Consider the following 26,856-nt stretch of genomic DNA (forward strand, 5'->3'; position numbering starts at 1 on the left):
AATAATGGGTAACTAACAACCAAGACGTCGAAACTCGGCCGTTCTCTAGTTGGGCCTGTTGCTAACGCGTCTAGCGCCACAGCAACGCGTGATTAGCTGCTGTGCTGGGTCTCCGTCATAAATCCAGTTCAGTTGGGGTCGTTCAGAACAGCCGGGGTTTCGGCCAACATAAATATTCTTTTGACAGTATGTGAGTGCTTTTTTAATATATACATTTGCAGGGTTGCCAACTCTCACGCATTGAGCGTGAGATACACGCATTTGACTGTCTTCACACGCTCACATGCCACACTTCCGATTTCTCACGACGAAAAAAAATCTATGGTCCATAGTTTATTTACCTCTGATTCATATCTATGATTAAATGAGTTACTAGTTCGCTCTGGTGCCAACCACTGTCGATCGATCGATCGATCGCGATAATATAATACTTAATTTGTGTCCATTTTACACCCCCCCCCCCCCCCGTCAACAATTTACACTCGCCACCCCCCCAGGTTCAAATCTCACTCCAAGTGATCTTGAAAAGTTGACAACCCTGCATAAATACACAAATACATACACATATCGATATCTGCTCAAACAAAAAATGGTTTTATTTCTCATGTTGGAATTTTGGCGTGAATATGAAATTGACCACACGGATCCTGTAAAATTATTTCCCACCTAAACTTTATATACTATTTCTAATCATACTGAGCCCATTCATTATTATTATTATAGTAGCCACATTTATCACTGAGTTTTTGTCAGTTTTATTAAATTTACTCCAGCCATATTACCCTATTAGCCAGACTTGATCAGCGTTATTACATCATCCTTCATTCATAAATCAGTCTAATTATGACTGACCACAGATCAGTATTTCTGCAGCCACATCACGTTTAGCCATGTAATCACTGACCAGATCAGTGTTCCTGCAACCTCACTCAGCCATCACTCTATTTATGCCTATAACCACCATTCCTGTATCAATGTTTCTTTCCGGCAAAAATTGAAGACACAAACTACTTTCAACATGACAAAGGGAACATGGAAGTGCATCACATAAACATATTGTAAAAAATGGATCAAAATAAAAATGTGCGGTGATATCTAATCTTATTTTATTGGCTGGCAGAAGACGCCTGAGAGGCTGGCAGAAGTCAATTTTACATTCATGGCATTGGATCAGAACTGATGATTCAGTGCAGTTCCTGTAATTCTTAACAAACGATGCATTCACACAGCCTAACAAAGTGCAAAAAACATAAACAAACAAAAAACTTCAATGTGGACCATTGTAAATATTGGACATTTAATTATAGGCCAGATTCATGAACAACTAAGTCTAGTCTTGGACTAAACTGAAGTGCTGATGTTGACTCAGTGTTGCAAATAGTTTTAGTCTAGAATAAGGCTTAAACTGGGTCTGGAAATCTGGCCTTATAATAGCTATAATCATTCCATTCACAGTGTGTTTCCTCAGTATGGTCCCAGTTTTAGGCATCAGTATGCCTACTTATTAACTCAAACCTGAGAGTCCACATTATTCCAGCACAAATACATGATTTTCATAGCATTAACTATGACATATTTAAAGAGAAAGGTCATTTCAATAGTTCAATTCAATGTATAAGTAAGAAAGCCTATGTAAGATCACTACAGATAAACACATTTACCTGCTTTTGTTAGGGCATAAGCCATTTAAATCTATACATTAAGTATATCACACACATCATTCTTTTCAAATTCTAGTTGTAATACAGAATCTGTTCTGGTGTCAGACCTAGATGAATGATACACCTACAGTACATTTTGAGAGGACTGTACGTTTTGGTTGTGCCTTTGAGTCTTCAAAGGGCATCACTCAATAATTTATACTAGTCTTAACACTATCTAAGTGTACAGTACATATTTAGTTTTATTCCCTGGTTTGGCGTCCTTGTACACAATATAAGGTGCATTTCATCAAGTGTTCCCAAGAGGCTTGTGAGTGGACAGACAGAAAAGTAAAATAAATTTCATCTCACTTGAATTATACGGCAGCCACTAGTCATTTGATGACCTAGATTTATATACAGTGTCCAGCAAATTGTAAATATTCTTTTGATGTAGTCAATTTACTCTGTATTCTATGCAATTACTTGAGCAGGTGTGCACAGAAAAGAACAGATGGTGGCCACAAAATCACTGAATTGTGAATCAGGATGTCTCAATTTGCATAACTACACATCTTGACATACCAAGCACAAAGGCCATTGTGTCATTTTGTGGTTTTCACAGCAGGTGGTGTGATTTTCACTGTTGCGTGCAATCCAAACTTGACATGTTCTTAATGTAAGATATACCTTCATGCTCTTATTTAAAGATCGTATCAAGGAACTTTTTCTCTTGTAAGTTCTCACTTAGCAATAAATAGGTGTGAAATAAAAAAAATATGGCACATGATTATTCAAACAGTACCAAAACAAAGTAAAATGCCACAAGTACATCACACTTCTGATTTCAAGTGTATTAGGCAGACGTGGTGCTGGACTTAGGAAGGCTCCGTTGCCACTCCAGAAGTACATGCCTGAATGTTGCAGGTTCCAGTTTCTCATTTTAAGAGTACTCAGAAGCATAAGGTCCTTTGATTTCACGAGCTTCACATAATTTCAGCTCTGTCCAGAGATTTCACTTTGAAACCTGCAGAAAGAAAAAAAGCAGAGGACATGAGTGTATTTGGCATTATAATGGTGACACTTCTTTATCCTAATTATACAGCTGACTACCTGGTATGACCAGTAGGGGGCAACAGATTGGACTTCCCTTTCTGTATTAGCCCTGGTGATATTTCAGACCCTTTTCTTTGTGACACCTCCTGGAAAAACATCAGCAAGACAATGATTTTACTTACATTACCACTTTCATTACCACTCCTGAGTCTTGACTGGTTGCGCTTTTGCTCCAATAGATGATAGATTTTGATAGATTCGTCTCACAATGATCAGCACTAGGCTGTACATAGAGAAAGGTGGGTGTCTTGTGATTAAAACAGGACAATCTACAGCCCTCACCTCTTTGATGTGAGAGGTCTTGGTAATGGGGCAGGGTGGAGGAGGTCTGTTGGGTGGGCTTGGTCTGGGTTTGGCGCCAACCGGCGGAGATGGGCGGGGCTGAGAAGTGGCCTCTGAGAGCACAGGGCTCTGCTGGTGCAGTGCATATGCTGGAATTGGTGGAGGTTTGACCGTAGGCCGAACACTGGCATGCCTTGATCTGGGTGGACCAGACGGACTGGACCGCTGGCTCTCCTGCCATGGGAAATTTTTTTTTAGATTAACATGCTGCAAAATATATATTTATATATAAAAACACAAATATATATATATATTTATTTACATATTATATTAATTTATATATATTTAAAAAATACAAGATATGACATTACTGGTTTATCTGTGCCAGATTGTTTTATCTGCAATGCCGAGCTCGCATGAACATCAGCAGTAGGAGTTTTGGATTTCGGTGAAGCAGCCGCACTGAAATGCAAATCATAGTAGATAAAGTGATAAAGTCAGCCTGTGCTGAACAGCACATCAGGAGGACAGATTATTTAAATCAGAAGGACTTACTTAACATGTATGCGCTGAGGAGGATGGACGGTACTTTTAAGCGAATGGAGCTTCTTCCTGTAGCACCAGCAGAGGAAGAGAACAGCCAATCCCAAGCAGAGAAACACAGGCAGGAGCGCCAGGAGGGGAAATAAGGCTGAAGCAAAAGAGAAAAATACACTGTTCACTACTTTCAGTTAAGAGAATTCAAGGACACAAGAACAGAGGACAACACAAATCAGTGTATTTGCTTAGAGGAACGTGCAGGTGAATTCCCTTATGTGTTTTGTGTGTGTGCGGGCAGGTTTTCCTTACAGTAGGGGACCACCGGTCCGCTGTCCAAACTGCCCCCACTGCCTTTTTCTTCACAATATGGTGGTGCCCAGCCTGCGTCACAGTGGCAGTTGTGATTGTTGTTGCACAGCTACAGAGGAAGACACCGCACAAACTCACTTAAACCAGCAGATATAAGACCATCGCAGGCCTTTGTTTACCGTAGTCCACATAAACATTATTGGAGACTTTTACCATATAATGACATAGGTGGTTCAGCTTCACTTTGATAACATATGACCTGAATTTAGTTTGTAGGACTCTATAGTGGTATACATTTACAGCATTTGGCAAAAATTCTTATCCAGACGCAATGTACATGTTTATCAGTGTGATGGCACATCAAGCTCCTTGGAATAAACTAATAATTGTGGATATTATTAACACCATGGGTTAATGGGAGGACAGGAAGTGACCAGGCTCAGTTAAGTCAAGCCACCCACATGGGCTAAACAGGTGCTAACTTTACCCTAAGAGAGGCAGAGAGGACCACCCACCCCATGGCCGTGACACTTGGCGTTGCACTCATCCGCCCGGAGAAAGGACACATTGCGACACTCTCCATCAAAACAAATCTGCTCCAAGAGGGATATTAAAGATATCATATACCTTATTGGTAACAATCATGGTTACTGCATCTATCATCTTGATTTTGCCTTGCAACAAAAATTAATTTAAAATTGCTATGCAGTGAGTTAAAGCTAACTGGTCTGGCTCGCATGACCTCATGTGCATAATACTAATGTGCTCTGACTATATTTCATGCATTAGCACAATTATTAGCATTGCTTCTGCAGGACACATCCCCCATTATACACTTAACAACGTGTCTCCGGTACTCACCGCATTGTCACCGCACTTGGTTCCAGTCATGACGAGCCCTGGGTCTAGCGTATCACCCTGGCTCTCCTCGTCCTGGTCCAGCCGGTACACGTGTGTTCCCCGACACAGGATCTGTCGACGGCCCTCGCGGATCGTGGTGTCAATGGCCACGGCGTTGGCCTCAATGGGCTTGGTGGCGCTGCTCAGACACTGAATCTTGCCACATTTAGCATCCCTTAGATGAAAATCAGCGTAAATATGCATCTTTCTCTTTTGCAGTGGCCACGATTTGGACTCCTTCCCTGAGAGAAGATCCTCACCTTTCTGTGCACCCCCTGTATTTGCCCATCAGGTCTTTGCCACAGTTTCCATAGGAATCACCAGCCTCGTTCACCTTGGTGAAGCACAGATCCGGAGCAGGCTGAGCATCTGTGAGGGCACCAGGAGAGAGCCGAACAAATACCTTCACAGCCATGTTCTCTGTGAAAACCTTGAAGGAGTTCCAGAGGGATTTAGGAAAAATGCCCGTGTAACAGTACGCTGCCCCGTGCGCACACAGGCTCCCGTCCACCAGGTAGAAGTTGGCAGGGCACGCCTCTGACTTCCCATCACAGTACTCGTGCAGATCACAGGTGCCTGAGATAGAGCGACACAGGACACCTGGACTCTTCAGCTTTTGAGAGCAAATCGGTCAAAAGGTGGAGAGAGACAAGGAAGACCACAGTCAGTGTGACAGGAAGTGATTGCATGTGGCACGATGTGAGTGAGCTGACACAAGAGGAGTGAGGAAACAACCTTGCAGTCCTGACAACACACTCCATGGGCACATTCAGCTCCTGCCTTCAGGGTGCAGTTATGAGCATTGCAACATGGACTGGAACATTCCTAGAACATGCAGACAGAGAGAAAGACGTAAAAACCTGATGTAAAAACCTATGGAGGTGCAAACAGTGTGATGAGCATGACATTTGAGATCTTACCTCTACTTCTCCACAGTCACACTCCTCTCCCTCCTCTAGGTAGCCATTACCACAGCGTTGACCTCCATACATGGCCTTGGTGTTTGGGGGGTTGAACGGGCACTTTCCCCCACCAGAGCTCAGATAGCGCTTTAGCTCGGCCTGGTTACATGAGTTAAATACACGTGGGAAAGGGTGCCTGTGGGCGAGTGAGATAAGACAAGAAACAATCGAGCAAACAAGAATCCGAGATAAGTACATAACATTTTGGAGAATCAAGTTATTAAAGCAGCTTTTACAAAAGTCAGTGTCAGAGTCTCATTATCCAGTGCAGTCAGTAGTACACTGTCTATACTATAGACAATATTAAGAAGGTGTACAGTCTATACTATATTAAGAAGGTATAGAGGTATAAAGGTATAACATTAGAGCATCTGCTAAGTTCTCATGGGACAATTTACAAATTAGGTTTTTTTCCAGATAAGATGAGTGTTTAAGCTTGTAGTGTTTGGTAAAACCCTTCTGGGATATGTTGCCCTCACGCTCACTACACTGGTGCAGCTAAAGGGGACCTGGGGCAGTGCGGAGCCACTTTTGCCCCGGGGCCGTAGTCTCACCCCATAGACGCAGCCATGATGCAGCCTCCGTCCTCGGACAGGGCCTGGCAGCAGCTTTCACTGTCATGGCTCATACCAAAGTTATGGCCCATCTCATGGGCCATGGTGGCAGCTATCCCAACGGCACTTTCTGAGTGATCCTGAAGACAGAGAGAGAGAGAGAGAGAGAGAGAGAGAGAGAGAGAGAGAGAGAGAGAGGGAGGGATGAATGGGTAGACACAGAGATGATTTATGATGCCTGCGGCAGTTTCATGTGCCGTTCTTCCACCGAACCCAAATAAACCTCTAGTGACTCTACTTGCAATATCACAGGAAAATTCAGTTCTGACTTTGAGTTCAATGTTATTCTTATGGAGAAGTTAACATCATGTGAAATATTTGCGCTAACAAACATGTTTCTGCACACTCTCAAATAAAACAACTTAAATCTTTACGCTTGTTTTAACCTTAACCTTTCGCTGAAACAGATGGGCCTAAATCTTTATCACAGTAAAGGCCGTTACGTTGGCGCCACGGTGTGGCAATAATTGAAACTACATGTATGCTATCAGTGCAAACTCATGAATGTTAAATAGTTAATTTCTAACATGTTAGGACAACAAAATAAAACCCAAATTATAATGTTGGAAAACAAAAATAACACAACAATCTACAGTATTGTAATAAAATAATCAGTAAAAAGCTTTTTTAAATACCCACTAAAATATTTTCTACTAACAGAAACATGTTTAATGAACAAACAATTTTGGTAACCCAAATCTTCAGTCCTGACAGTTTTAATCCCACTCAGACAGATTTTCAATCTCCTGAAGCCATTCTCTGTCAACCTAAACAAACAAGGGTAGCATACAGTCACTTGAACAAAAATATAACTGAAGACAGAACTACTGACACAAAAATCATAATGGATAATATTCCTAGCTTTACATTTAAGGAATGCAAGTGCCATGCATCATAATCATAACTTCTCATTGTTCACCTGTTGTTTTTTCAACTCAGTATTGCTTAAGGAAGGGGTCGACGACTCTGCTAAGCCCATGTCGACAAGCTCCCTCTGGGATCCTTGTGACCATTGCATCTGGTTGTCCAGAGTCTCCCAAATGTTGCTCTCAAAGGCATACGAGTCCCCAGCGGTGAACTCTGAGCACTGCCTTTTGGAGCACGACGGTGTCTCCTCCTCCTCCTCCTCTTCTTCGTGCGTTCTTTTGCTTGGAAGCCCTGGATAGCCAAACATACAGACAAAACTGCCCGAGTTTAATAAATAGCGATGGCCATAACGAATGATTACGATTGGACAACGGTTGAATACACTGTTACTGTAAGTCATGTACAATTACATAGTGTGCAGTGTGCTGTTGCTACTGTTGGACCATACACAAGTACAGGGGAAACGTCACTTGCCATTTTCAGGTTCCTCATGGCTGTTCCACTCAGACATAATCGTCTCTGAAGCCTAGCAGAAAGAAATCAGAAAATATGCAAATCACAAACAAATGTAGCACATTTGATTGGCATAACCATCATCTTGCCTTTTCTAACACAAACAATTCACAAACAGTACAAGAAGGTAAGTGTAGTGTTTAGGCAGCAAAAAAACCTTTTCAGAAGTACATCTGCTTCTGGAAACAAATCGCCCATTTATGACTCTCTGAAGTTTTTGATGTAAGGGGAAAGACAGGTCATAGCTGCTCTGCACCTAAAACAGACACATACGATAATGTTTTGGACATACATGAACAAATGACATTAAAGTTCAAGCTTAAGGCTGACTATGTACTATCTGTCAGATTTGATTTCAACAGCCACGTGAAGTGTACCTTCATGGTAGTCAGACAGGCGGTGCGAAAATCGACACTGCTACTGCTGCTCACAATACTCTTTACAGAGCTCAGAATCACCGACATGGCAGACTGAAGCCTCTCTTGGGACTATACACACAATCATATGCAGGCACACACTCAAACACAATGAAGCCAAATGCAGCTGTGAGCTGTGAGAATATATGAAGTTAAATTAAATGAATGGTGTCAAAACGTCTTGCCTTGTTTCTTTTTAGAAATCCCCTGAGGGCACTTTTCAGTAACGACTGCAGGGCTGATCTTACTTTGTCATCATTGTACCAAAGCACCTTGTCCAAACATCTCTCTAAAGTTTCTTCACTCCCTTAATATAATGTAAAAGGTAAAACAGACAGTGGTTACAACAAACGAAAATCCACTGCAGGTAAACTACAGACCCAGGAAGCATTACAAATGCAGGATGAACTGGGTCTAGCCGCTGCAGCAGGACTCACTGATCTGAACCGTACCGATGACGTCAGAGAGCTGGGAGTGGAAGGGGTCTCTGTACTCGAAGAGAAGGAAAAGCATGACAGTCTGCTGCACGGTGTGCTCAGGCTCAACCCGCCTCCCCTGCGGTTGAGTGTCGTCCTCATCGTCTACAGAAAACTCCACCTCACAGGACACAGATCCTAGATAGACAAAAAAAGCCACATACTTTGAGCATCACATGAACTAAACACCTTTTACAAAGGGGATTGTTGATTTTTTTTTTTGTGTGTTACTGAGGAGATGGCCTTCCTTAGTGTTCCCCCTCAAACCGAACCCTGTACGTATATTACCCTGACCGCTTTGCGACTCTGCGTGGCGGACTCGAGCCTGCCCCAGCTCCGCCCAGGCCGGGGAGTCAGCCAGGCTGTGGAGGAAGCTCAGCTGGGTCGCCCCTTCTCCTCTCTTCAGAGGAACACCACTGGGACTGTACACCAACACGTGACACGGATGTTAAGGTACAACTGCTCACAAGTCGAGGCAAAGCAAGTTCATTTGCTCATTAAGACATGACATAAGATGACATCACCATCATTGTAGTAAGATAATGTAGTGGAGAGAAGATATAATACCCTTGTTATTGTTATATGCCTCAATTATATATGTTATATATGCCTCAATTCAGTCATATCAAATTAACAAGGCTGCTGTAACAGTATGTGCTCATTAGCACAACATAATTATGCACACCCCAAAACTGAGGGATGCCATAACTGTATCTAAAAAATACACTCTGCCAGTGACAGTTATCTTTACATTACAAAGGATATGTGTATATGTGAAAGTCGAGTTGGCCAGTTAGGGTACTGGTCCATACAGGGCCTGAGGGTGGCCAGGGTAGCCATACTCAACTCTCCACACAACCCTGCCTCCATGACTTCAGAAGGCAGTAGGAGAGCCACTCTCTCCCCCAAAACAGGGTGCATTCTCGTACATGTAGGGAGGCATGCCATGGTGAACGGAGTCCTTTGGAGAAAAGTATCACAGATAGCAAGGTTTGATCTTCAGAGTTTTAAGTTAATCAATTATTAATAGCCTGACTTTGTGATTATCAAAAATATGTGAAAACTGTATTAGGTGAATAAAATTCCAAACTGTGCCATGTGGTTTTTATAGAAATAAGGACTAACTGGGAAAATATGGTACTGTCCATGGAAATGGCATGATCCATAAGTGAAAGTCTATTCTTGGCTCTATAAGGGAAAAAATTGCAATAATTAGCTGGTAGCACAGTGGGACTATGGAACAACAAGGGTGACTGGCATTTAATTTGACCTGAATACTTGGCTGTGTGAGTGTTCTTTATCCCTGACTTTGAAGACAATCGTGACCTATATTAGATAAAGAATGATTGAAACCCAGTTTCACTAGTGTGGTTAGCCAGAAGTCATGTTAAAACTACTGTGTTTAGAATGACCAGTCCCTGACCTTACCTTAGCATTAACAAGACTGAGTCTTTGAAGAAATGTTGCAGTAGCGGCCTCCGTTTCCTGCTTGTCCTGGTCGTCCTATAAGAAACCAAATTAATCTGATGGATCTGCATCACACATACACTCATGCTGGGTTAAAATACATTTTCTTTGTGATTGGTGACTAGACATACAAACCTGGAACGAGCAAACAAAATGCAAAGGCCCAAAGATGTTTGAGAACATTTGAAGGTCTTCTTCACAAGGACAGTCACAAAAATAGATACTGGAAGAAAGTCTCGCTGTAGCCTCTAAAAAAGGCAAAACAAATAAAAACAATACAGATTATTAATAGTCAACTTTCAAAATGCGCCTTTTTGTGTTACACAACTCTTAAAAATAAGTTGCTAGGCTTAATAAAAAAAACCTGCCATTCTGGACATGTTCCTCTGACATTCTGAAACACCAAGGACCAGCAGCTGCAACTGTAAACAAGCAAAATTGATTTCTCAATCTAATTAAGTAAACAAATAAGTAACTGCCTTAATTGCTTCCTCGGACCGGTGTACGTTGGTCGTCTGACAGCCTGCATGCTGTGGACCCGCAGAACCAGCAAGCCCCCTCGGCCGTCTGGACGAGCACTGCTACGTTTAGACTCAGTGTAATCATTACGGGTCAGAACCATCAGTAACCTGATAACCTGAAAGAAAGTGAACGCAGACACAGTTTCTCCCAAAAACTAAACACAACTGCTGCATGTCTACGTTGAGCCACACCTCAGTAGTAGAGAGAAGATTAGCTAGATAGCTAACGAGTCATGAAACCCACCCAGTCAACGTTAACACAGAGAACTCTCCCCCTCTGTAGCTAGAAAGTTGGTTACCACCACAGTTTTATCGTGCTGTGAGAAGAATTCATAATTTAAAAAAGGCCAATTAGTTTTAACTACCTGCTGCAGTTTAGATGTCATTTTATCATACGTTAGTTATAAGCTAGCTCTCTGGGCACGTGCCGTAAATGGGGACTAGTGGGTTGTTAATTACTGTAACCAGGGGTGTAGTGGAGGGGGGGGGGGGGTCGCGGGGGGACGCGCCCTTTAGGACTACACCACTGACTGTAACTAAATAATTACTGTAACCAAGTATATACTGTAACTAAATAATTACTGTAACCAAGTATTTACTGTAACTAAATAATTACTGTAACCAAGTAATTACTGTAACTAAATTAGCTAGCATCAGAGCTTGAAGGAGGTTTCATGTTTAAAATAACCTAATACATAAGCAGGGTTGCCAACTCTCACACATTGAGCATGAGACACACGCATTTGACTGTCTTCACACGCTCTCACGCCACACATCCGATTTCTCACGCCGAAAAAAAATCTAGTTTATTTACCTCTGATTCAATGAGTTACTAGTTCGCTCTGGTGCCAACCACTGGCGATCGATCGATCGCGATATAATACTTAATTTGTGTCCATTTTACCATTTTACATTCGCCACACCCCCCCTTATCTCAATATGGACTTAGCCTTAAATTCTATAGTAATCTTAACACCAGACCACCTCTTTAAAAGGCTTCCCTGTAAAAAGTGATAGTCAGAACGCAGATAAATCCTTCACAAGATTTATAGACTTATATTCCACTCTAAAGTTTGCTAGACTCACCTTATCAAGCTGTCTAATGTATCCTTCAGTGAAGCGTTTTCATTTGCATGTAATGATGGGTATTTGTGTACGTCTGTGTGCGTGTTCATGTCTATGTGTGTGTGTGTGTGTTTACATTCTTGTTTTCAGCCTAGTCATCTGCTGATCATGATTTCCTCACATGAATGCAGGGATGTTTCGTAGCAATTACAAGCGGATTTCTGCATGTCATGAGTTTTTTGTTAGTTTCATGTGTATCTATAGTGTGTAAGGCTAATTATATAGACCGAGGATGCAGAAGTCTGAGCTCAGCCAATGAGATTACAAAGACCTAGAATTCTATGCAATGCTATGTAAATGTCAGAAACAAATAAATAAACAAAGAACTCATTTGCATCTATTTTAATTGTGCAATATGAATATTTGACAACAGTTTATTAACTAAAACTTTAACTTATTAACTTATTCTACATAATAGTTCATCGATCACAACAATACTAATAATCCAGAATATAATGATTTGTAATGTATGCACCAAATCCATCGATTCTTATTATTTACAGTATCTACAAGCTGGATTCAGAGATACATGAAAGGTATCACAACATAAATAATACATAAATAATAATTGCCTTTACAACATAAATAATAAATATATATAACATTAAATAACTTTTTTTTTTTTTTTTTTTTTGGAGCAAGCACATTCAGTTCAGGAATCTTCACAATGCTGGCACAGCATCTGGATGTTATAATCCCCTCCCCTCCCACTCCCAGTGAAGTAAGTTTCCTGTCCCTGGGCCTAGAGGCTTGTGACCCCCGGCAGAGTTGGTCACGCTTTTCTGAGCGGCTTCTTTAGCCTGGTGAGCCTGGAGCACTGCGACGGCCTCATGGACCTTGGAGCTCAAAGACTCGGGCGACTCGAGCATGTGCAGCAGCTCAGAGTTGTCCATCTCCAGCAGCATACCCGTGATCTTGCCCGCCAGGGTGGGGTGCGTGTTCTGGATCAGAGGGAACAGCCGCTCACCCAGCATCTGCTCCTGCTCCTGCGGGGGGGCGGCCGCCAGCATGGAGGCCGTCAGAGGCTCCTGGCCCTGCACGTACACGGCGGACTGCTGCGTGGAGACCTGGGGCTGACCGCTCAGGTGCTGCTGGGTGTTGCACACACCTGCTGCGTATTTGTACTGTGGCACGTCGCGCACCGGGGAGGTGGGGGCTACCGGAGCCGCGCGAGGGCCCACGGTCTGCGGGGCGACGCGCTGGCTGGACATCACGCGGGGCACCTGTGAGGTCGGCCGGACGGCGCCGAACGTCTGTTGTCTGGACGCAAACGGCCTCACGGTGGCAGGCGTGTTCTGGAAGTGCTGAGGTCTAACGCCCTGCGTGGTCCAGCATGGACTGGGTTGGAGCTGGGCCAGCTGGTTAGTCGGGTAGTACGCAGTTCTGTTCTGGGCCTGCGGAATGGCGGTGATAAAGTATCCGGAGGGCGGGGCGTGCTGGTAGGGGTTGAGCACGTGGTTGGGCACGGCGCACACGCTGGCCAGACGCTGCATGTACTGGTTGGTGAGGTGGGCCTGCCTCTCCTCCTTGCGCTGTGCCAGGGCCACGTAGAGCGGCTTGGTGGCCACGATGCGCCCGTTCATCTCCGTCACCGCCTTGGTGGCCTCCTCCGGCGAGGAGAAGCACACGAAGCCGAAGCCCTTGGAGCGGCCGCCGTCCATCATCACCTTGGCACTGGTGATGTTTCCAAAGGGTGAGAACTCTTTGCGCAGGCGTTCATCATCGATACCGTCGTCCAGGTTCTTCACATAGAGATTAACGCCCTGGTAGCAGGTCATGCGGTCCTGCTTCACCTGCTCAAACATCCGCTTCAGCTCCATCTGCCGCTCCACTTTCTTCTGAGCGCGGCCTACGTAGATGAGCTTGCCGTTGAGCTCCTTGCCGTTCATCTCGTCTACGGCCTTCTGAGCATCCTCATGCCTCTTGAAGCTGACAAAGCCGAAGCCTCTAGATTTGCCGCTGTCGTCGGTCATAACACGGATGCTCATTGCGTTGCCATATTTGCTGAAGACCTCCTTCAGTTTTTCATCATCCATGTCTTCGCCAAAGTTTTTGATGTATACATTGGTGAACTCCTTGGCCCTGGCCACGCGCTCTGCCTCACGCTCTTTGCGAGATTTGAAACGCCCCATAAACACTTTTCTGTCATTGAGCAACATGCCGTTCAATTTCTCAATGGCTCTCTCGGCTGCCTCCTGCGTCTCAAAGTGCACAAAGCCGTACCCTTTTGAACCGTTCTCATCACAAACCACCTTGCAGGACAAGATGTTGCCAAAAGCAGACAAGGTGTCATAAAGGGCCATGTTGTCAATTGACTTGTCCAGGTTCTTGATGAAGACGTTTCCCACCCCACTCTTCCTCAGCGACGGGTCGCGCTGAGACCACATGATGCGCACAGGTCTCCCCTTGATCACTTCAAAGTTCACGGTGTCCAACGCACGCTCGGCGTCCTCGGGTTGTTGGTAGTTAATGTAGGCGTAGCCCAGTGAGCGCCGGGTGATCTTGTCCCGGCACACCCGAATGGACAGGATGGTTCCGGCGGGGCTGAACTTCTCAAACAGCATGGCCTCGGTCACGTCGTGGTGGAGGTCCCCGACGTACAACGAAGCCATCTGAAATCTAGGGGCGCTGGGGTTCATCACGGTAAATCTAGTAGTTTGTCGAAGCAAGTTCTCAGGAATTTACGAGGGTCGACGCTCGTAGACCACCTATACTACTTCACAGCCAATTCAAACCGCTACAATTTTTAAAAGTGACTTAACATTTTTCAAATGCTTGCGTCGTTTAAAATGTCTTTAAAAGAAAGCGTCACTACATAATAATGGGTAACTAACAACCAAGACGTCGAAACTCGGCCGTTCTCTAGTTGGGCCTGTTGCTAACGCGTCTAGCGCCACAGCAACGCGTGATTAGCTGCTGTGCTGGGTCTCCGTCATAAATCCAGTTCAGTTGGGGTCGTTCAGAACAGCCGGGGTTTCGGCCAACATAAATATTCTTTTGACAGTATGTGAGTGCTTTTTTAATATATACATTTGCAGGGTTGCCAACTCTCACGCATTGAGCGTGAGATACACGCATTTGACTGTCTTCACACGCTCACATGCCACACTTCCGATTTCTCACGACGAAAAAAAATCTATGGTCCATAGTTTATTTACCTCTGATTCATATCTATGATTAAATGAGTTACTAGTTCGCTCTGGTGCCAACCACTGTCGATCGATCGATCGATCGCGATAATATAATACTTAATTTGTGTCCATTTTACACCCCCCCCCCCCCCCCCGTCAACAATTTACACTCGCCACCCCCCCAGGTTCAAATCTCACTCCAAGTGATCTTGAAAAGTTGACAACCCTGCATAAATACACAAATACATACACATATCGATATCTGCTCAAACAAAAAATGGTTTTATTTCTCATGTTGGAATTTTGGCGTGAATATGAAATTGACCACACGGATCCTGTAAAATTATTTCCCACCTAAACTTTATATACTATTTCTAATCATACTGAGCCCATTCATTATTATTATTATAGTAGCCACATTTATCACTGAGTTTTTGTCAGTTTTATTAAATTTACTCCAGCCATATTACCCTATTAGCCAGACTTGATCAGCGTTATTACATCATCCATCATTCATAAATCAGTCTAATTATGACTGACCACAGATCAGTATTTCTGCAGCCACATCACGTTTAGCCATGTAATCACTGACCAGATCAGTGTTCCTGCAACCTCACTCAGCCATCACTCTATTTATGCCTATAACCACCATTCCTGTATCAATGTTTCTTTCCGGCAAAAATTGAAGACACAAACTACTTTCAACATGACAAAGGGAACATGGAAGTGCATCACATAAACATATTGTAAAAAATGGATCAAAATAAAAATGTGCGGTGATATCTAATCTTATTTTATTGGCTGGCAGAAGACGCCTGAGAGGCTGGCAGAAGTCAATTTTACATTCATGGCATTGGATCAGAACTGATGATTCAGTGCAGTTCCTGTAATTCTTAACAAACGATGCATTCACACAGCCTAACAAAGTGCAAAAAACATAAACAAACAAAAAACTTCAATGTGGACCATTGTAAATATTGGACATTTAATTATAGGCCAGATTCATGAACAACTAAGTCTAGTCTTGGACTAAACTGAAGTGCTGATGTTGACTCAGTGTTGCAAATAGTTTTAGTCTAGAATAAGGCTTAAACTGGGTCTGGAAATCTGGCCTTATAATAGCTATAATCATTCCATTCACAGTGTGTTTCCTCAGTATGGTCCCAGTTTTAGGCATCAGTATGCCTACTTATTAACTCAAACCTGAGAGTCCACATTATTCCAGCACAAATACATGATTTTCATAGCGTTAACTATGACATATTTAAAGAGAAAGGTCATTTCAATAGTTCAATTCAATGTATAAGTAAGAAAGCCTATGTAAGATCACTACAGATAAACACATTTACCTGCTTTTGTTAGGGCATAAGCCATTTAAATCTATACATTAAGTATATCACACACATCATTCTTTTCAAATTCTAGTTGTAATACAGAATCTGTTCTGGTGTCAGACCTAGATGAATGATACACCTACAGTACATTTTGAGAGGACTGTACGTTTTGGTTGTGCCTTTGAGTCTTCAAAGGGCATCACTCAATAATTTATACTAGTCTTAACACTATCTAAGTGTACAGTACATATTTAGTTTTATTCCCTGGTTTGGCGTCCTTGTACACAATATAAGGTGCATTTCATCAAGTGTTCCCAAGAGGCTTGTGAGTGGACAGACAGAAAAGTAAAATAAATTTCATCTCACTTGAATTATACGGCAGCCACTAGTCATTTGATGACCTAGATTTATATACAGTGTCCAGCAAATTGTAAATATTCTTTTGATGTAGTCAATTTACTCTGTATTCTATGCAATTACTTGAGCAGGTGTGCACAGAAAAGAACAGATGGTGGCCACAAAATCACTGAATTGTGAATCAGGATGTCTCAATTTGCATAACTATACATCTTGACATACCAAGCACAAAGGCCATTGTGTCATTTTGTGGTTTTCACAGCAGGTGGTGTGATTTTCAAGGTTGCGTGCAATCCAAACTTGACATGTTCTTAATGTAAGATATACCTTCATGCTCTTATTTAAAGATCGTATCAAGGAACTTTTTCTCTTGTAAGTTCTCACTTAGCAATAAATAGGTGTGAAATAAAAAAAATATGGCACATGATTATTCAAACAGTACCAAAACAAAGTAAAATGCCACAAGTACATCACACTTCTGATTTCAAGTGTATTAGGCAGACGTGGTGCTGGACTTAGGAAGGCTCCGTTGCCACTCCAGAAGTACATGCCTGAATGTTGCAGGTTCCAGTTTCTCATTTTAAGAGTACTCAGAAGCATATGGTCCTTTGATTTCACAAGCTTCACATAATTTCAGCTCTGTCCAGAGATTTCACTTTGAAACCTGCAGAAAGAAAAAAAGCAGAGGACATGAGTGTATTTGGCATTATAATGGTGACACTTCTTTATCCTAATTATACAGCTGACTACCTGGTATGACCAGTAGGGGGCAACAGATTGGACTTCCCTTTCTGTATTAGCCCTGGTGATATTTCAGACCCTTTTCTTTGTGACACCTCCTGGAAAAACATCAGCAAGACAATGATTTTACTTACATTACCACTTTCATTACCACTCCTGAGTCTTGACTGGTTGCGATTTTGCTCCAATAGACGATAGATTTTGATAGATTCGTCTCACAATGATCAGCACTAGGCTGTACATAGAGAAAGGTGGGTGTCTTGTGATTAAAACAGGACAATCTACAGCCCTCACCTCTTTGATGTGAGAGGTCTTGGTAATCGGGCAGGGTGGAGGAGGTCTGTTGGGTGGGCTTGGTCTGGGTTTGGCGCCAACCGGCGGAGATGGGCGGGGCTGAGAAGTGGCCTCTGAGAGCACAGGGCTCTGCTGGTGCAGTGCATATGCTGGAATTGGTGGAGGTTTGACCGTAGGCCGAACACTGGCATGCCTTGATCTGGGTGGACCAGACGGACTGGACCGCTGGCTCTCCTGCCATGGGAAATTTTTTTTTAGATTAACATGCTGGAAAATATATATTTATATATAAAAACACAAATATATATATATTTATTTACATATTATATTAATTTATATATATTTAAAAAATACAAGATATGACATTACTGGTTTATCTGTGCCAGATTGTTTTATCTGCAATGCCGAGCTCGCATGAACATCAGCAGTAGGAGTTTTGGATTTCGGTGAAGCAGCCGCACTGAAATGCAAATCATAGTAGATAAAGTGATAAAGTCAGCCTGTGCTGAACAGCACATCAGGAGGACAGATTATTTAAATCAGAAGGACTTACTTAACATGTATGCGCTGAGGAGGATGGACGGTACTTTTAAGCGAATGGAGCTTCTTCCTGTAGCACCAGCAGAGGAAGAGAACAGCCAATCCCAAGCAGAGGAACACAGGCAGGAGCGCCAGGAGGGGAAATAAGGCTGAAGCAAAAGAGAAAAAGACACTGTTCACTACTTTCAGTTAAGAGAATTCAAGGACACAAGAACAGAGGACAACACAAATCAGTGTATTTGCTTAGAGGAACGTGCAGGTGAATTCCCTTATGTGTTTTGTGTGTGTGCGGGCAGGTTTTCCTTACAGTAGGGGACCACCGGTCCGCTGTCCAAACTGCCCCCACTGCCTTTTTCTTCACAATATGGTGGTGCCCAGCCTGCGTCACAGTGGCAGTTGTGATTGTTGTTGCACAGCTACAGAGGAAGACACCGCACAAACTCACTTAAACCAGCAGATATAAGACCATCGCAGGCCTTTGTTTACCGTAGTCCACATAAACATTATTGGAGACTTTTACCATATAATGACATAGGTGGTTCAGCTTCACTTTGATAACATATGACCTGAATTTAGTTTGTAGGACTTTATAGTGGTATACATTTACAGCATTTGCCAAAAATTCTTATCCAGACGCAATGTACATGTTTATCAGTGTGATGGCACATCAAGCTCCTTGGAATAAACTAATAATTGTGGATATTATTAACACCATGGGTTAATGGGAGGACAGGAAGTGACCAGGCTCAGTTAAGTCAAGCCACCCACATGGGCTAAACGGGTGCTAACTTTACCCTAAGAGAGGCAGAGAGGACCACCCACCCCATGGCCGTGACACTTGGCGTTGCACTCATCCGCCCGGAGAAAGGACACATTGCGACACTCTCCATCAAAACAAATCTGCTCCAAGAGGGATATTAAAGATATCATATACCTTATTGGTAACAATCATGGTTACTGCATCTATCATTTTGATTTTGCCTTGCAACAAAAATTAATTTTAAATTGCTATGCAGTGAGTTAAAGCTAACTGGTCTGGCTCGCATGACCTCATGTGCATAATACTAATGTGCTCTGACTATATTTCATGCATTAGCACAATTATTAGCATTGCTTCTGCAGGACACGTCCCCCATTATACACTTAACAACGTGTCTCCGGTACTCACCGCATTGTCACCACACTTGGTTCCAGTCATGACGAGCCCTGGGTCTAGCGTATCACCCTGGCTCTCCTCGTCCTGGTCCAGCCGGTACACGTGTGTTCCCCGACACAGGATCTGTCGACGGCCCTCGCGGATCGTGGTGTCAATGGCCACGGCGTTGGCCTCAATGGGCTTGGTGGCGCTGCTCAGACACTGAATCTTGCCACATTTAGCATCCCTTAGATGAAAATCTGCGTAAATATGCATCTTTCTCTTTTGCAGTGGCCACGATTTGGACTCCTTCCCTGGGAGAAGATCCTCACCTTTCTGTGCACCCCCTGTATTTGCCCATCAGGTCTTTGCCACAGTTTCCATAGGAATCACCAGCCTCGTTCACCTTGGTGAAGCACAGATCCAGAGCAGGCTGAGCATCTGTGAGGGCACCAGGAGAGAGCCGAACAAATACCTTCACAGCCATGTTCTCTGTGAAAACCTTGAAGGAGTTCCAGAGGGATTTAGGAAAACTGGACATGCCCGTGTTGCAGGGAGAGGATGACAGATGGTTCACCCCATTGTACAGTTGGTTCCTGCATTAATTGGCCGTGTTTTTACCAACTACCTACTGCACAAACACAGCATCAGTGCCAATGACATTGTATCTTGATGTAACCAATACCAGAACTATGTCAGAATTAATGGGGAGGGGGGGGTGCCATGGATGTAATTTGACAAAAAAATTCTATTAAAGATTTTTGTAGAAACAAAGAACACTAATAACACAATACATCAGCTGAATAGTTTGGCTTTGGCTAAGCTGAGCAATGTTACCTTTCCCCCAGAGAGAGCTACACTGTTGGTCCAGGTTCAGACACGTGCCCGTGTAACAGTACGCTGCCCCGTGCGCACACAGGCTCCCGTCCACCAGGTAGAAGTTGGCAGGGCACGCCTCTGACTTCCCATCACAGTACTCGGGCAGATCACAGGAGCCTGAGATAGAGCGACACAGGACACCTGGACTCTTCAGCTTTTGAGAGCAAATCGGTCAAAAGGTGGAGAGAGACAAGGAAGACCACAGTCAGTGTGACAGGAAGTGATTGCATGTGGCACGATGTGAGTGAGCTGACACAAGAGGAGTGAGGAAACAACCTTGCAGTCCTGACAACACACTCCATGGACACATTCAGCTCCTGCCTTCAGGGTGCAGTTATGAGCATTGCAACATGGACTGGAACATTCCTAGAACATGCAGACAGAGAGAAAGACGTAAAAACCTGATGTAAAAACCTATGGAGGTGCAAACAGTGTGATGAGCATGACATTTGAGATCTTACCTCTACTTCTCCACAGTCACACTCCTCTCCCTCCTCTAGGTAGCCATTACCACAGCGTTGACCTCCATACATGGCCTTGGTGTTTGGGGGGTTGAACAGGCACTTTCCCCCACCAGAGCTCAGATAGCGCTTTAGCTCGGCCTGGTTACATGAGTTAAATACACGTGGGAAAGGGTGCCTGTGGGCGAGTGAGATAAGACAAGAAACAATCGAGCAAACAAGAATCCGAGATAAGTACATAACATTTTGGAGAATCAAGTTATTAAAGCAGCTTTTACAAAAGTCAGTGTCAGAGTCTCATTATCCAGTGCAGTCAGTAGTACACTGTCTATACTATAGACAATATTAAGAAGGTGTACAGTCTATACTATATTAAGAAGGTATAGAGGTATAAAGGTATAACATTAGAGCATCTGCTAAGTTCTCATGGGACAATTTACAAATTAGGTTTTTTTCCAGATAAGATGAGTGTTTAAGCTAGTAGTGTTTGGTAAAACCCTTCCAGGATATGTTGCCCTCACGCTCACTACACTGGTGCAGCTAAAGGGGACCTGGGGCAGTGCGGAGCCACTTTTGCCCCGGGGCCGTAGTCTCACCCCGTAGACGCAGCCATGATGCAGCCTCCGTCCTCGGACAGGGCCTGGCAGCACCTTTCACTGTCATGGCTCATACCAAAGTTATGGCCCATCTCATGGGCCATGGTGGCAGCTATCCCAACGGCACTTTCTGAGTGATCCTGAAGACAGAGAGAGAGAGAGAGAGAGAGAGAGAGAGAGAGAGAGAGAGAGAGAGAGAGAGAGAGAGAGAGAGAGAGAGAGAGAGAGAGAGGGAGGGATGAATGGGTAGACACAGAGATGATTTATGATGCCTGCGACAGTTTCATGTGCCATTCTTCCACCGAACCCAAATAAACCTCTAGTGACTCTACTTGCAATGTTATTCTTATGGAGAAGTTAACATCATGTGAAATATTTGCGCTAACAAACATGTTTCTGCACACTCTCAAATAAAACAACTTAAATCTTTACGCTTGTTTTAACCTTAACCTTTCGCTGAAACAGATGGGCCTAAATCTTTATCACAGTAAAGGCCGTTACGTTGGCGCCACGGTGTGGCAATAATTGAAACTACATGTATGCTATCAGTGCAAACTCATGAATGTTAAATAGTTAATTTCTAACATGTTAGGACAACAAAATAAAACCCAAATTATAATGTTGGAAAACAAAAATAACACAACAATCTACAGTATTGTAATAAAATAACCAGTAAAAAGCTTTTTTAAATACCCACTAAAATATTTTCTACTAACAGAAACATGTTTAATGAACAAACAATTTTGGTAACCCAAATCTTCAGTCCTGACAGTTTTAATCCCACTCAGACAGATTTTCAATCTCCTGAAGCCATTCTCTGTCAACCTAAACAAACAAGGGTAGCATACAGTCACTTGAACAAAAATATAACTGAAGACAGAACTACTGACACAAAAATCATAATGGATAATATTCCTAGCTTTAGATTTAAGGAATGCAAGTGCCATGCATCATAATCATAACTTCTCATTGTTCACCTGTTGTTTTTTCAACTCAGTATTGCTTAAGGAAGGGGTCGACGACTCTGCTAAGCCCATGTTGACAAGCTCCCTCTGGGATCCTCGTGACCATTGCATCTGGTTGTCCAGAGTCTCCCAAATGTTGCTCTCAAAGGCATACGAGTCCCCAGCGGTGAACTCTGAGCACTGCCTTTTGGAGCACGACGGTGTCTCCTCCTCCTCCTCCTCTTCTTCGTGCGTTCTTTTGCTTGGAAGCCCTGGATAGCCAAACATACAGACAAAACTGCCCTAGTTTAATAAATAGCGATGGCCATAACGAATGATTACGATTGGACAACGGTTGAATACACTGTTACTGTAAGTCATGTAAAATTACATAGTGTGCAGTGTGCTGTTGCTACTGTTGGACCATACACAAGTACAGGGGAAACGTCACTTGCCATTTTCAGGTTCCTCATGGCTGTTCCACTCAGACATAATCGTCTCTGAAGCCTAGCAGAAAGAAATCAGAAAATATGCAAATCACAAACAAATGTAGCACATTTGATTGGCATAACCATCATCTTGCCTTTTCTAACACAAACAATTCACAAACAGTACAAGAAGGTAAGTGTAGTGTTTAGGCAGCAAAAAAACCTTTTCAGAAGTACATCTGCTTCTGGAAACAAATCGCCCATTTATGACTCTCTGAAGTTTTTGATGTAAGGGTAAAGACAGGTCATAGCTGCTCTGCACCTAAAACAGACACATACGATAATGTTTTGGACATACATGAACAAATGACATTAAAGTTCAAGCTTAAGGCTGACTATGTACTATCTGTCAGATTTGATTTCAACAGCCACGTGAAGTGTACCTTCATGGTAGTCAGACAGGCGGTGTGAAAATCGACACTGCTACTGCTGCTCACAATACTCTTCACAGAGCTCAGAATCACCGACATGGCAGACAAGCCAAATGCAGCTGTGAGCTGTGAGAATATATGAAGTTAAATTAAATGAATGGTGTCAAAACGTCTTGCCTTGTTTCTTTTTAGAAATCCCCTGAGGGCACTTTTCAGTAACGACTGCAGGGCTGATCTTACTTTGTCATCATTGTACCAAAGCACCTTGTCCAAACATCTCTCTAAAGTTTCTTCACTCCCTTAATATAATGTAAAAGGTAAAACAGACAGTGGTTACAACAAACGAAAATCCACTGCAGGTAAACTACAGACCCAGGAAGCATTACAAATGCAGGATGAACTGGGTCTAGCCGCTGCAGCAGGACTCACTGATCTGAACCGTACCGATGACGTCAGAGAGCTGGGAGTGGAAGGGGTCTCTGTACTCGAAGAGAAGGAAAAGCATGACAGTCTGCTGCACGGTGTGCTCAGGCTCAACCCGCCTCCCCTGCGGTTGAGTGTCGTCCTCATCGTCTACAGAAAACTCCACCTCACAGGACACAGATCCTAGATAGACAAAAAAAGCCACATACTTTGAGCATCACATGAACTAAACACCTTTTACAAAGGGGATTGTTGATTATTTTTTTTTGTGTTACTGAGGAGATGGCCTTCCTTAGTGTTCCCCCTCAAACCGAACCCTGTACGTATATTACCCTGACCGCTTTGCGACTCTGCGTGGCGGACTCGAGCCAGCCCCAGCTCCACCCAGGCCGGGGAGTCAGCCAGGCTGTGGAGGAAGCTCAGCTGGGTCGCCCCTTCTCCTCTCTTCAGAGGAACACCACTGGGACTGTACACCAACACGTGACACGGATGTTAAGGTACAACTGCTCACAAGTCGAGGCAAAGCAAGTTCATTTGCTCATTAAGACATGACATAAGATGACATCACCATCATTGTAGTAAGATAATGTAGTGGAGAGAAGATATAATACCCTTGTTATTGTTATATGCCTCAATTATATATGTTATATATGCCTCAATTCAGTCATATCAAATTAACAAGGCTGCTGTAACAGTATGTGCTCATTAGCACAACATAATTATGCACACCCCAAAACTGAGGGATGCCATAACTGTATCTAAAAAATACACTCTGCCAGTGACAGTTATCTTTACATTACAAAGGATATGTGTATATGTGAAAGTCGAGTTGGCCAGTTAGGGTACTGGTCCATACAGGGCCTGAGGGTGGCCAGGGTAGCCATACTCAACTCTCCACACAACCCTGCCTCCATGACTTCAGAAGGCAGTAGGAGAGCCACTCTCTCCCCCAAAACAGGGTGCATTCTCGTACATGTAGGGAGGCATGCCATGGTGAACGGAGTCCTTTGGAGAAAAGTATCACAGATAGCAAGGTTTGATCTTCAGAGTTTTAAGTTAATCAATTATTAATAGCCTGACTTTGTGATTATCAAAAATATGTGAAAACTGTATTAGGTGAATAAAATTCCAAACTGTGCCATGTGGTTTTTATAGAAATAAGGACTAACTGGGAAAATATGGTACTGTCCATGGAAATGGCATGATCCATAAGTGAAAGTCTATTCTTGGCTCTATAAGGGAAAAAATTGCAATAATTAGCTGGTAGCACAGTGGGACTATGGAACAACAAGGGTGACTGCCATTTAATTTGACCTGAATACTTGGCTGTGTGAGTGTTCTTTATCCCTGACTTTGAAGACAATCGTGACCTATATTAGATAAAGAATGATTGAAACCCAGTTTCACTAGTGTGGTTAGCCAGAAGTCATGTTAAAACTACTGTGTTTAGAATGACCAGTCCCTGACCTTACCTTAGCATTAACAAGACTGAGTCTTTGAAGAAATGTTGCAGTAGCGGCCTCCGTTTCCTGCTTGTCCTGGTCGTCCTATAAGAAACCAAATTAATCTGATGGATCTGCATCACACATACACTCATGCTGGGTTAAAATACATTTTCTTTGTGATTGGTGACTAGACATACAAACCTGGAACGAGCAAACAAAATGCAAAGGCCCAAAGATGTTTGAGAACATTTGAAGGTCTTCTTCACAAGGACAGTCACAAAAATAGATACTGGAAGAAAGTCTCGCTGTAGCCTCTAAAAAAGGCAAAACAAATAAAAACAATACAGATTATTAATAGTCAACTTTCAAAATGCGCCTTTTTGTGTTACACAACTCTTAAAAATAAGTTGCTAGGCTTAATAAAAAAAACCTGCCATTCTGGACATGTTCCTCTGACATTCTGAAACACCAAGGACCAGCAGCTGCAACTGTAAACAAGCAAAATTGATTTCTCAATCTAATTAAGTAAACAAATAAGTAACTGCCTTAATTGCTTCCTCGGACCGGTGTACGTTGGTCGTCTGACAGCCTGCATGCTGTGGACCCGCAGAACCAGCAAGCCCCCTCGGCCGTCTGGACGAGCACTGCTACGTTTAGACTCAGTGTAATCATTACGGGTCAGAACCATCAGTAACCTGATAACCTGAAAGAAAGTGAACGCAGACACAGTTTCTCCCAAAAACTAAACACAACTGCTGCATGTCTACGTTGAGCCACACCTCAGTAGTAGAGAGAAGATTAGCTAGATAGCTAACGAGTCATGAAACCCACTCAGTCAACGTTAACACAGAGAACTCTCCCCCTCTGTAGCTAGAAAGTTGGTTACCACCACAGTTTTATCGTGCTGTGAGAAGAATTCATAATTTAAAAAAGGCCAATTAGTTTTAACTACCTGCTGCAGTTTAGATGTCATTTTATCATACGTTAGTTATAAGCTAGCTCTCTGGGCACGTGCCGTAAATGGGGACTAGTGGGTTGTTAATTACTGTAACCAGGGGTGTAGTGGAGGGGGGGGGGGGGGGGGTCGCGGGGGGACGCGCCCTTTAGGACTACACCACTGACTGTAACTAAATAATTACTGTAACCAAGTATATACTGTAACTAAATAATTACTGTAACCAAGTATTTACTGTAACTAAATAATTACTGTAACCAAGTAATTACTGTAACTAAATTAGCTAGCATCAGAGCTTGAAGGAGGTTTCATGTTTAAAATAACCTAATACATAAGCAGGGTTGCCAACTCTCACACAATGAGCACGAGACACACGCATTTGACTGTCTTCACACGCTCTCACGCCACACATCCGATTTCTCACGCCGAAAAAAAATCTAGTTTATTTACCTCTGATTCAATGAGTTACTAGTTCGCTCTGGTGCCGACCACTGGCGATCGATCGATCGCGATATAATACTTAATTTGTGTCCATTTTACCATTTTACATTCGCCACACCCCCCCTTATCTCTATATGGACTTAACCTTAAAAATCTATAGTAATCTTAACACCAGACCACCTCTTTAAAAGGCTTCCCTGTAAAAAGTGATAGTCAGAACGCAGATAAATCCTTCACAAGATTTATAGACTTATATTCCACTCTAAAGTTTGCTAGACTCACCTTATCAAGCTGTCTAATGTATCCTTCAGTGAAGCGTTTTCATTTGCATGTAATGATGGGTATTTGTGTACGTCTGTGTGCGTGTTCATGTCTATGTGTGTGTGTGTGTGTGTGTGTGTGTTTACATTCTTGTTTTCAGCCTAGTCATCTGCTGATCATGATTTCCTCACATGAATGCAGGGATGTTTCGTAGCAATTACAAGCGGATTTCTGCATGTCATGAGTTTTTTGTTAGTTTCATGTGTATCTATAGTGTGTAAGGCTAATTATATAGACCGAGGATGCAGAAGT

General features: G+C 43.1%; 4 protein-coding genes and 1 pseudogene across 20 annotated transcripts; all 5 read right to left on the bottom strand.

The window, feature by feature from the left end:
* Window positions 1-2,472: 2,472 nt before the first annotated feature.
* LOC143526784 (disintegrin and metalloproteinase domain-containing protein 19-like) lies at window positions 2,473-6,443 on the bottom strand. Its single transcript, XM_077021407.1, has 12 exons — window positions 6,304-6,443; window positions 5,708-5,885; window positions 5,523-5,612; window positions 5,048-5,400; window positions 4,749-4,962; window positions 4,403-4,480; window positions 3,888-3,996; window positions 3,594-3,729; window positions 3,410-3,500; window positions 3,039-3,272; window positions 2,754-2,842; window positions 2,473-2,667 (listed from the first exon to the last, which is right to left on the bottom strand). The coding sequence occupies exons 1-12, from the start codon at window positions 6,405-6,407 to the stop codon at window positions 2,637-2,639; spliced, it is 1,707 nt and encodes a 568-aa protein (XP_076877522.1). The 5' UTR covers window positions 6,408-6,443; the 3' UTR covers window positions 2,473-2,636.
* A 519-nt stretch (window positions 6,444-6,962) lies between these two features.
* top6bl (TOP6B like initiator of meiotic double strand breaks) lies at window positions 6,963-11,053 on the bottom strand. 10 transcript variants are annotated; one of them, XM_077021401.1, is made up of 16 exons: window positions 10,989-11,053; window positions 10,601-10,739; window positions 10,471-10,524; window positions 10,238-10,350; window positions 10,064-10,138; window positions 9,906-9,961; window positions 9,761-9,823; window positions 9,483-9,596; window positions 8,924-9,057; window positions 8,597-8,773; window positions 8,345-8,466; window positions 8,121-8,231; window positions 7,901-7,999; window positions 7,705-7,756; window positions 7,283-7,521; window positions 6,963-7,130 (listed from the first exon to the last, which is right to left on the bottom strand). In XM_077021401.1, the coding sequence occupies exons 1-16, from the start codon at window positions 11,007-11,009 to the stop codon at window positions 7,080-7,082; spliced, it is 1,620 nt and encodes a 539-aa protein (XP_076877516.1). In that variant the 5' UTR covers window positions 11,010-11,053; the 3' UTR covers window positions 6,963-7,079. The 10 variants fall into 10 exon arrangements, with proteins under 10 accessions (XP_076877516.1, XP_076877519.1, XP_076877515.1 ...); XM_077021397.1 differs by having other exon boundaries at window positions 6,965-7,130; window positions 8,930-9,071; window positions 9,401-9,596; XM_077021396.1 differs by having other exon boundaries at window positions 6,965-7,130; window positions 8,924-9,071; window positions 9,401-9,596.
* Window positions 11,054-12,422: 1,369 nt separating this feature from the next.
* Window positions 12,423-14,472, bottom strand: LOC143526785 (polyadenylate-binding protein 1A pseudogene; annotated as a pseudogene).
* Window positions 14,473-15,651: 1,179 nt separating this feature from the next.
* Window positions 15,652-22,001, bottom strand: LOC143526786 (disintegrin and metalloproteinase domain-containing protein 19-like). The gene is made up of 14 exons (XM_077021409.1): window positions 21,956-22,001; window positions 21,217-21,356; window positions 20,621-20,798; window positions 20,436-20,525; window positions 20,118-20,313; window positions 19,613-19,721; window positions 19,314-19,527; window positions 18,968-19,045; window positions 18,453-18,561; window positions 18,159-18,294; window positions 17,975-18,065; window positions 17,606-17,839; window positions 17,321-17,409; window positions 15,652-17,234 (listed from the first exon to the last, which is right to left on the bottom strand). Exons 2-14 carry the CDS (start codon window positions 21,318-21,320, stop codon window positions 17,204-17,206), a joined length of 1,659 nt encoding a protein of 552 aa, XP_076877524.1. The 5' UTR covers window positions 21,321-21,356; window positions 21,956-22,001; the 3' UTR covers window positions 15,652-17,203.
* Window positions 21,393-25,904, bottom strand: LOC143526787 (type 2 DNA topoisomerase 6 subunit B-like). 8 transcript variants are annotated; one of them, XM_077021411.1, is made up of 16 exons: window positions 25,840-25,904; window positions 25,452-25,590; window positions 25,322-25,375; window positions 25,089-25,201; window positions 24,915-24,989; window positions 24,757-24,812; window positions 24,612-24,674; window positions 24,252-24,447; window positions 23,781-23,922; window positions 23,449-23,625; window positions 23,260-23,318; window positions 23,032-23,145; window positions 22,812-22,910; window positions 22,616-22,667; window positions 22,194-22,432; window positions 21,393-22,041 (listed from the first exon to the last, which is right to left on the bottom strand). In XM_077021411.1, exons 1-16 carry the CDS (start codon window positions 25,858-25,860, stop codon window positions 21,991-21,993), a joined length of 1,650 nt encoding a protein of 549 aa, XP_076877526.1. In that variant the 5' UTR covers window positions 25,861-25,904; the 3' UTR covers window positions 21,393-21,990. The 8 variants fall into 8 exon arrangements, with proteins under 8 accessions (XP_076877526.1, XP_076877527.1, XP_076877525.1 ...); XM_077021412.1 differs by having other exon boundaries at window positions 23,464-23,625; window positions 23,775-23,922; XM_077021410.1 differs by having other exon boundaries at window positions 23,775-23,922.
* Window positions 25,905-26,856: the final 952 nt, after the last annotated feature.

Source organism: Brachyhypopomus gauderio, chromosome 11 (assembly GCF_052324685.1).
Source record: "Brachyhypopomus gauderio isolate BG-103 chromosome 11, BGAUD_0.2, whole genome shotgun sequence".
NCBI lineage: Eukaryota > Metazoa > Chordata > Actinopteri > Gymnotiformes > Hypopomidae > Brachyhypopomus > Brachyhypopomus gauderio.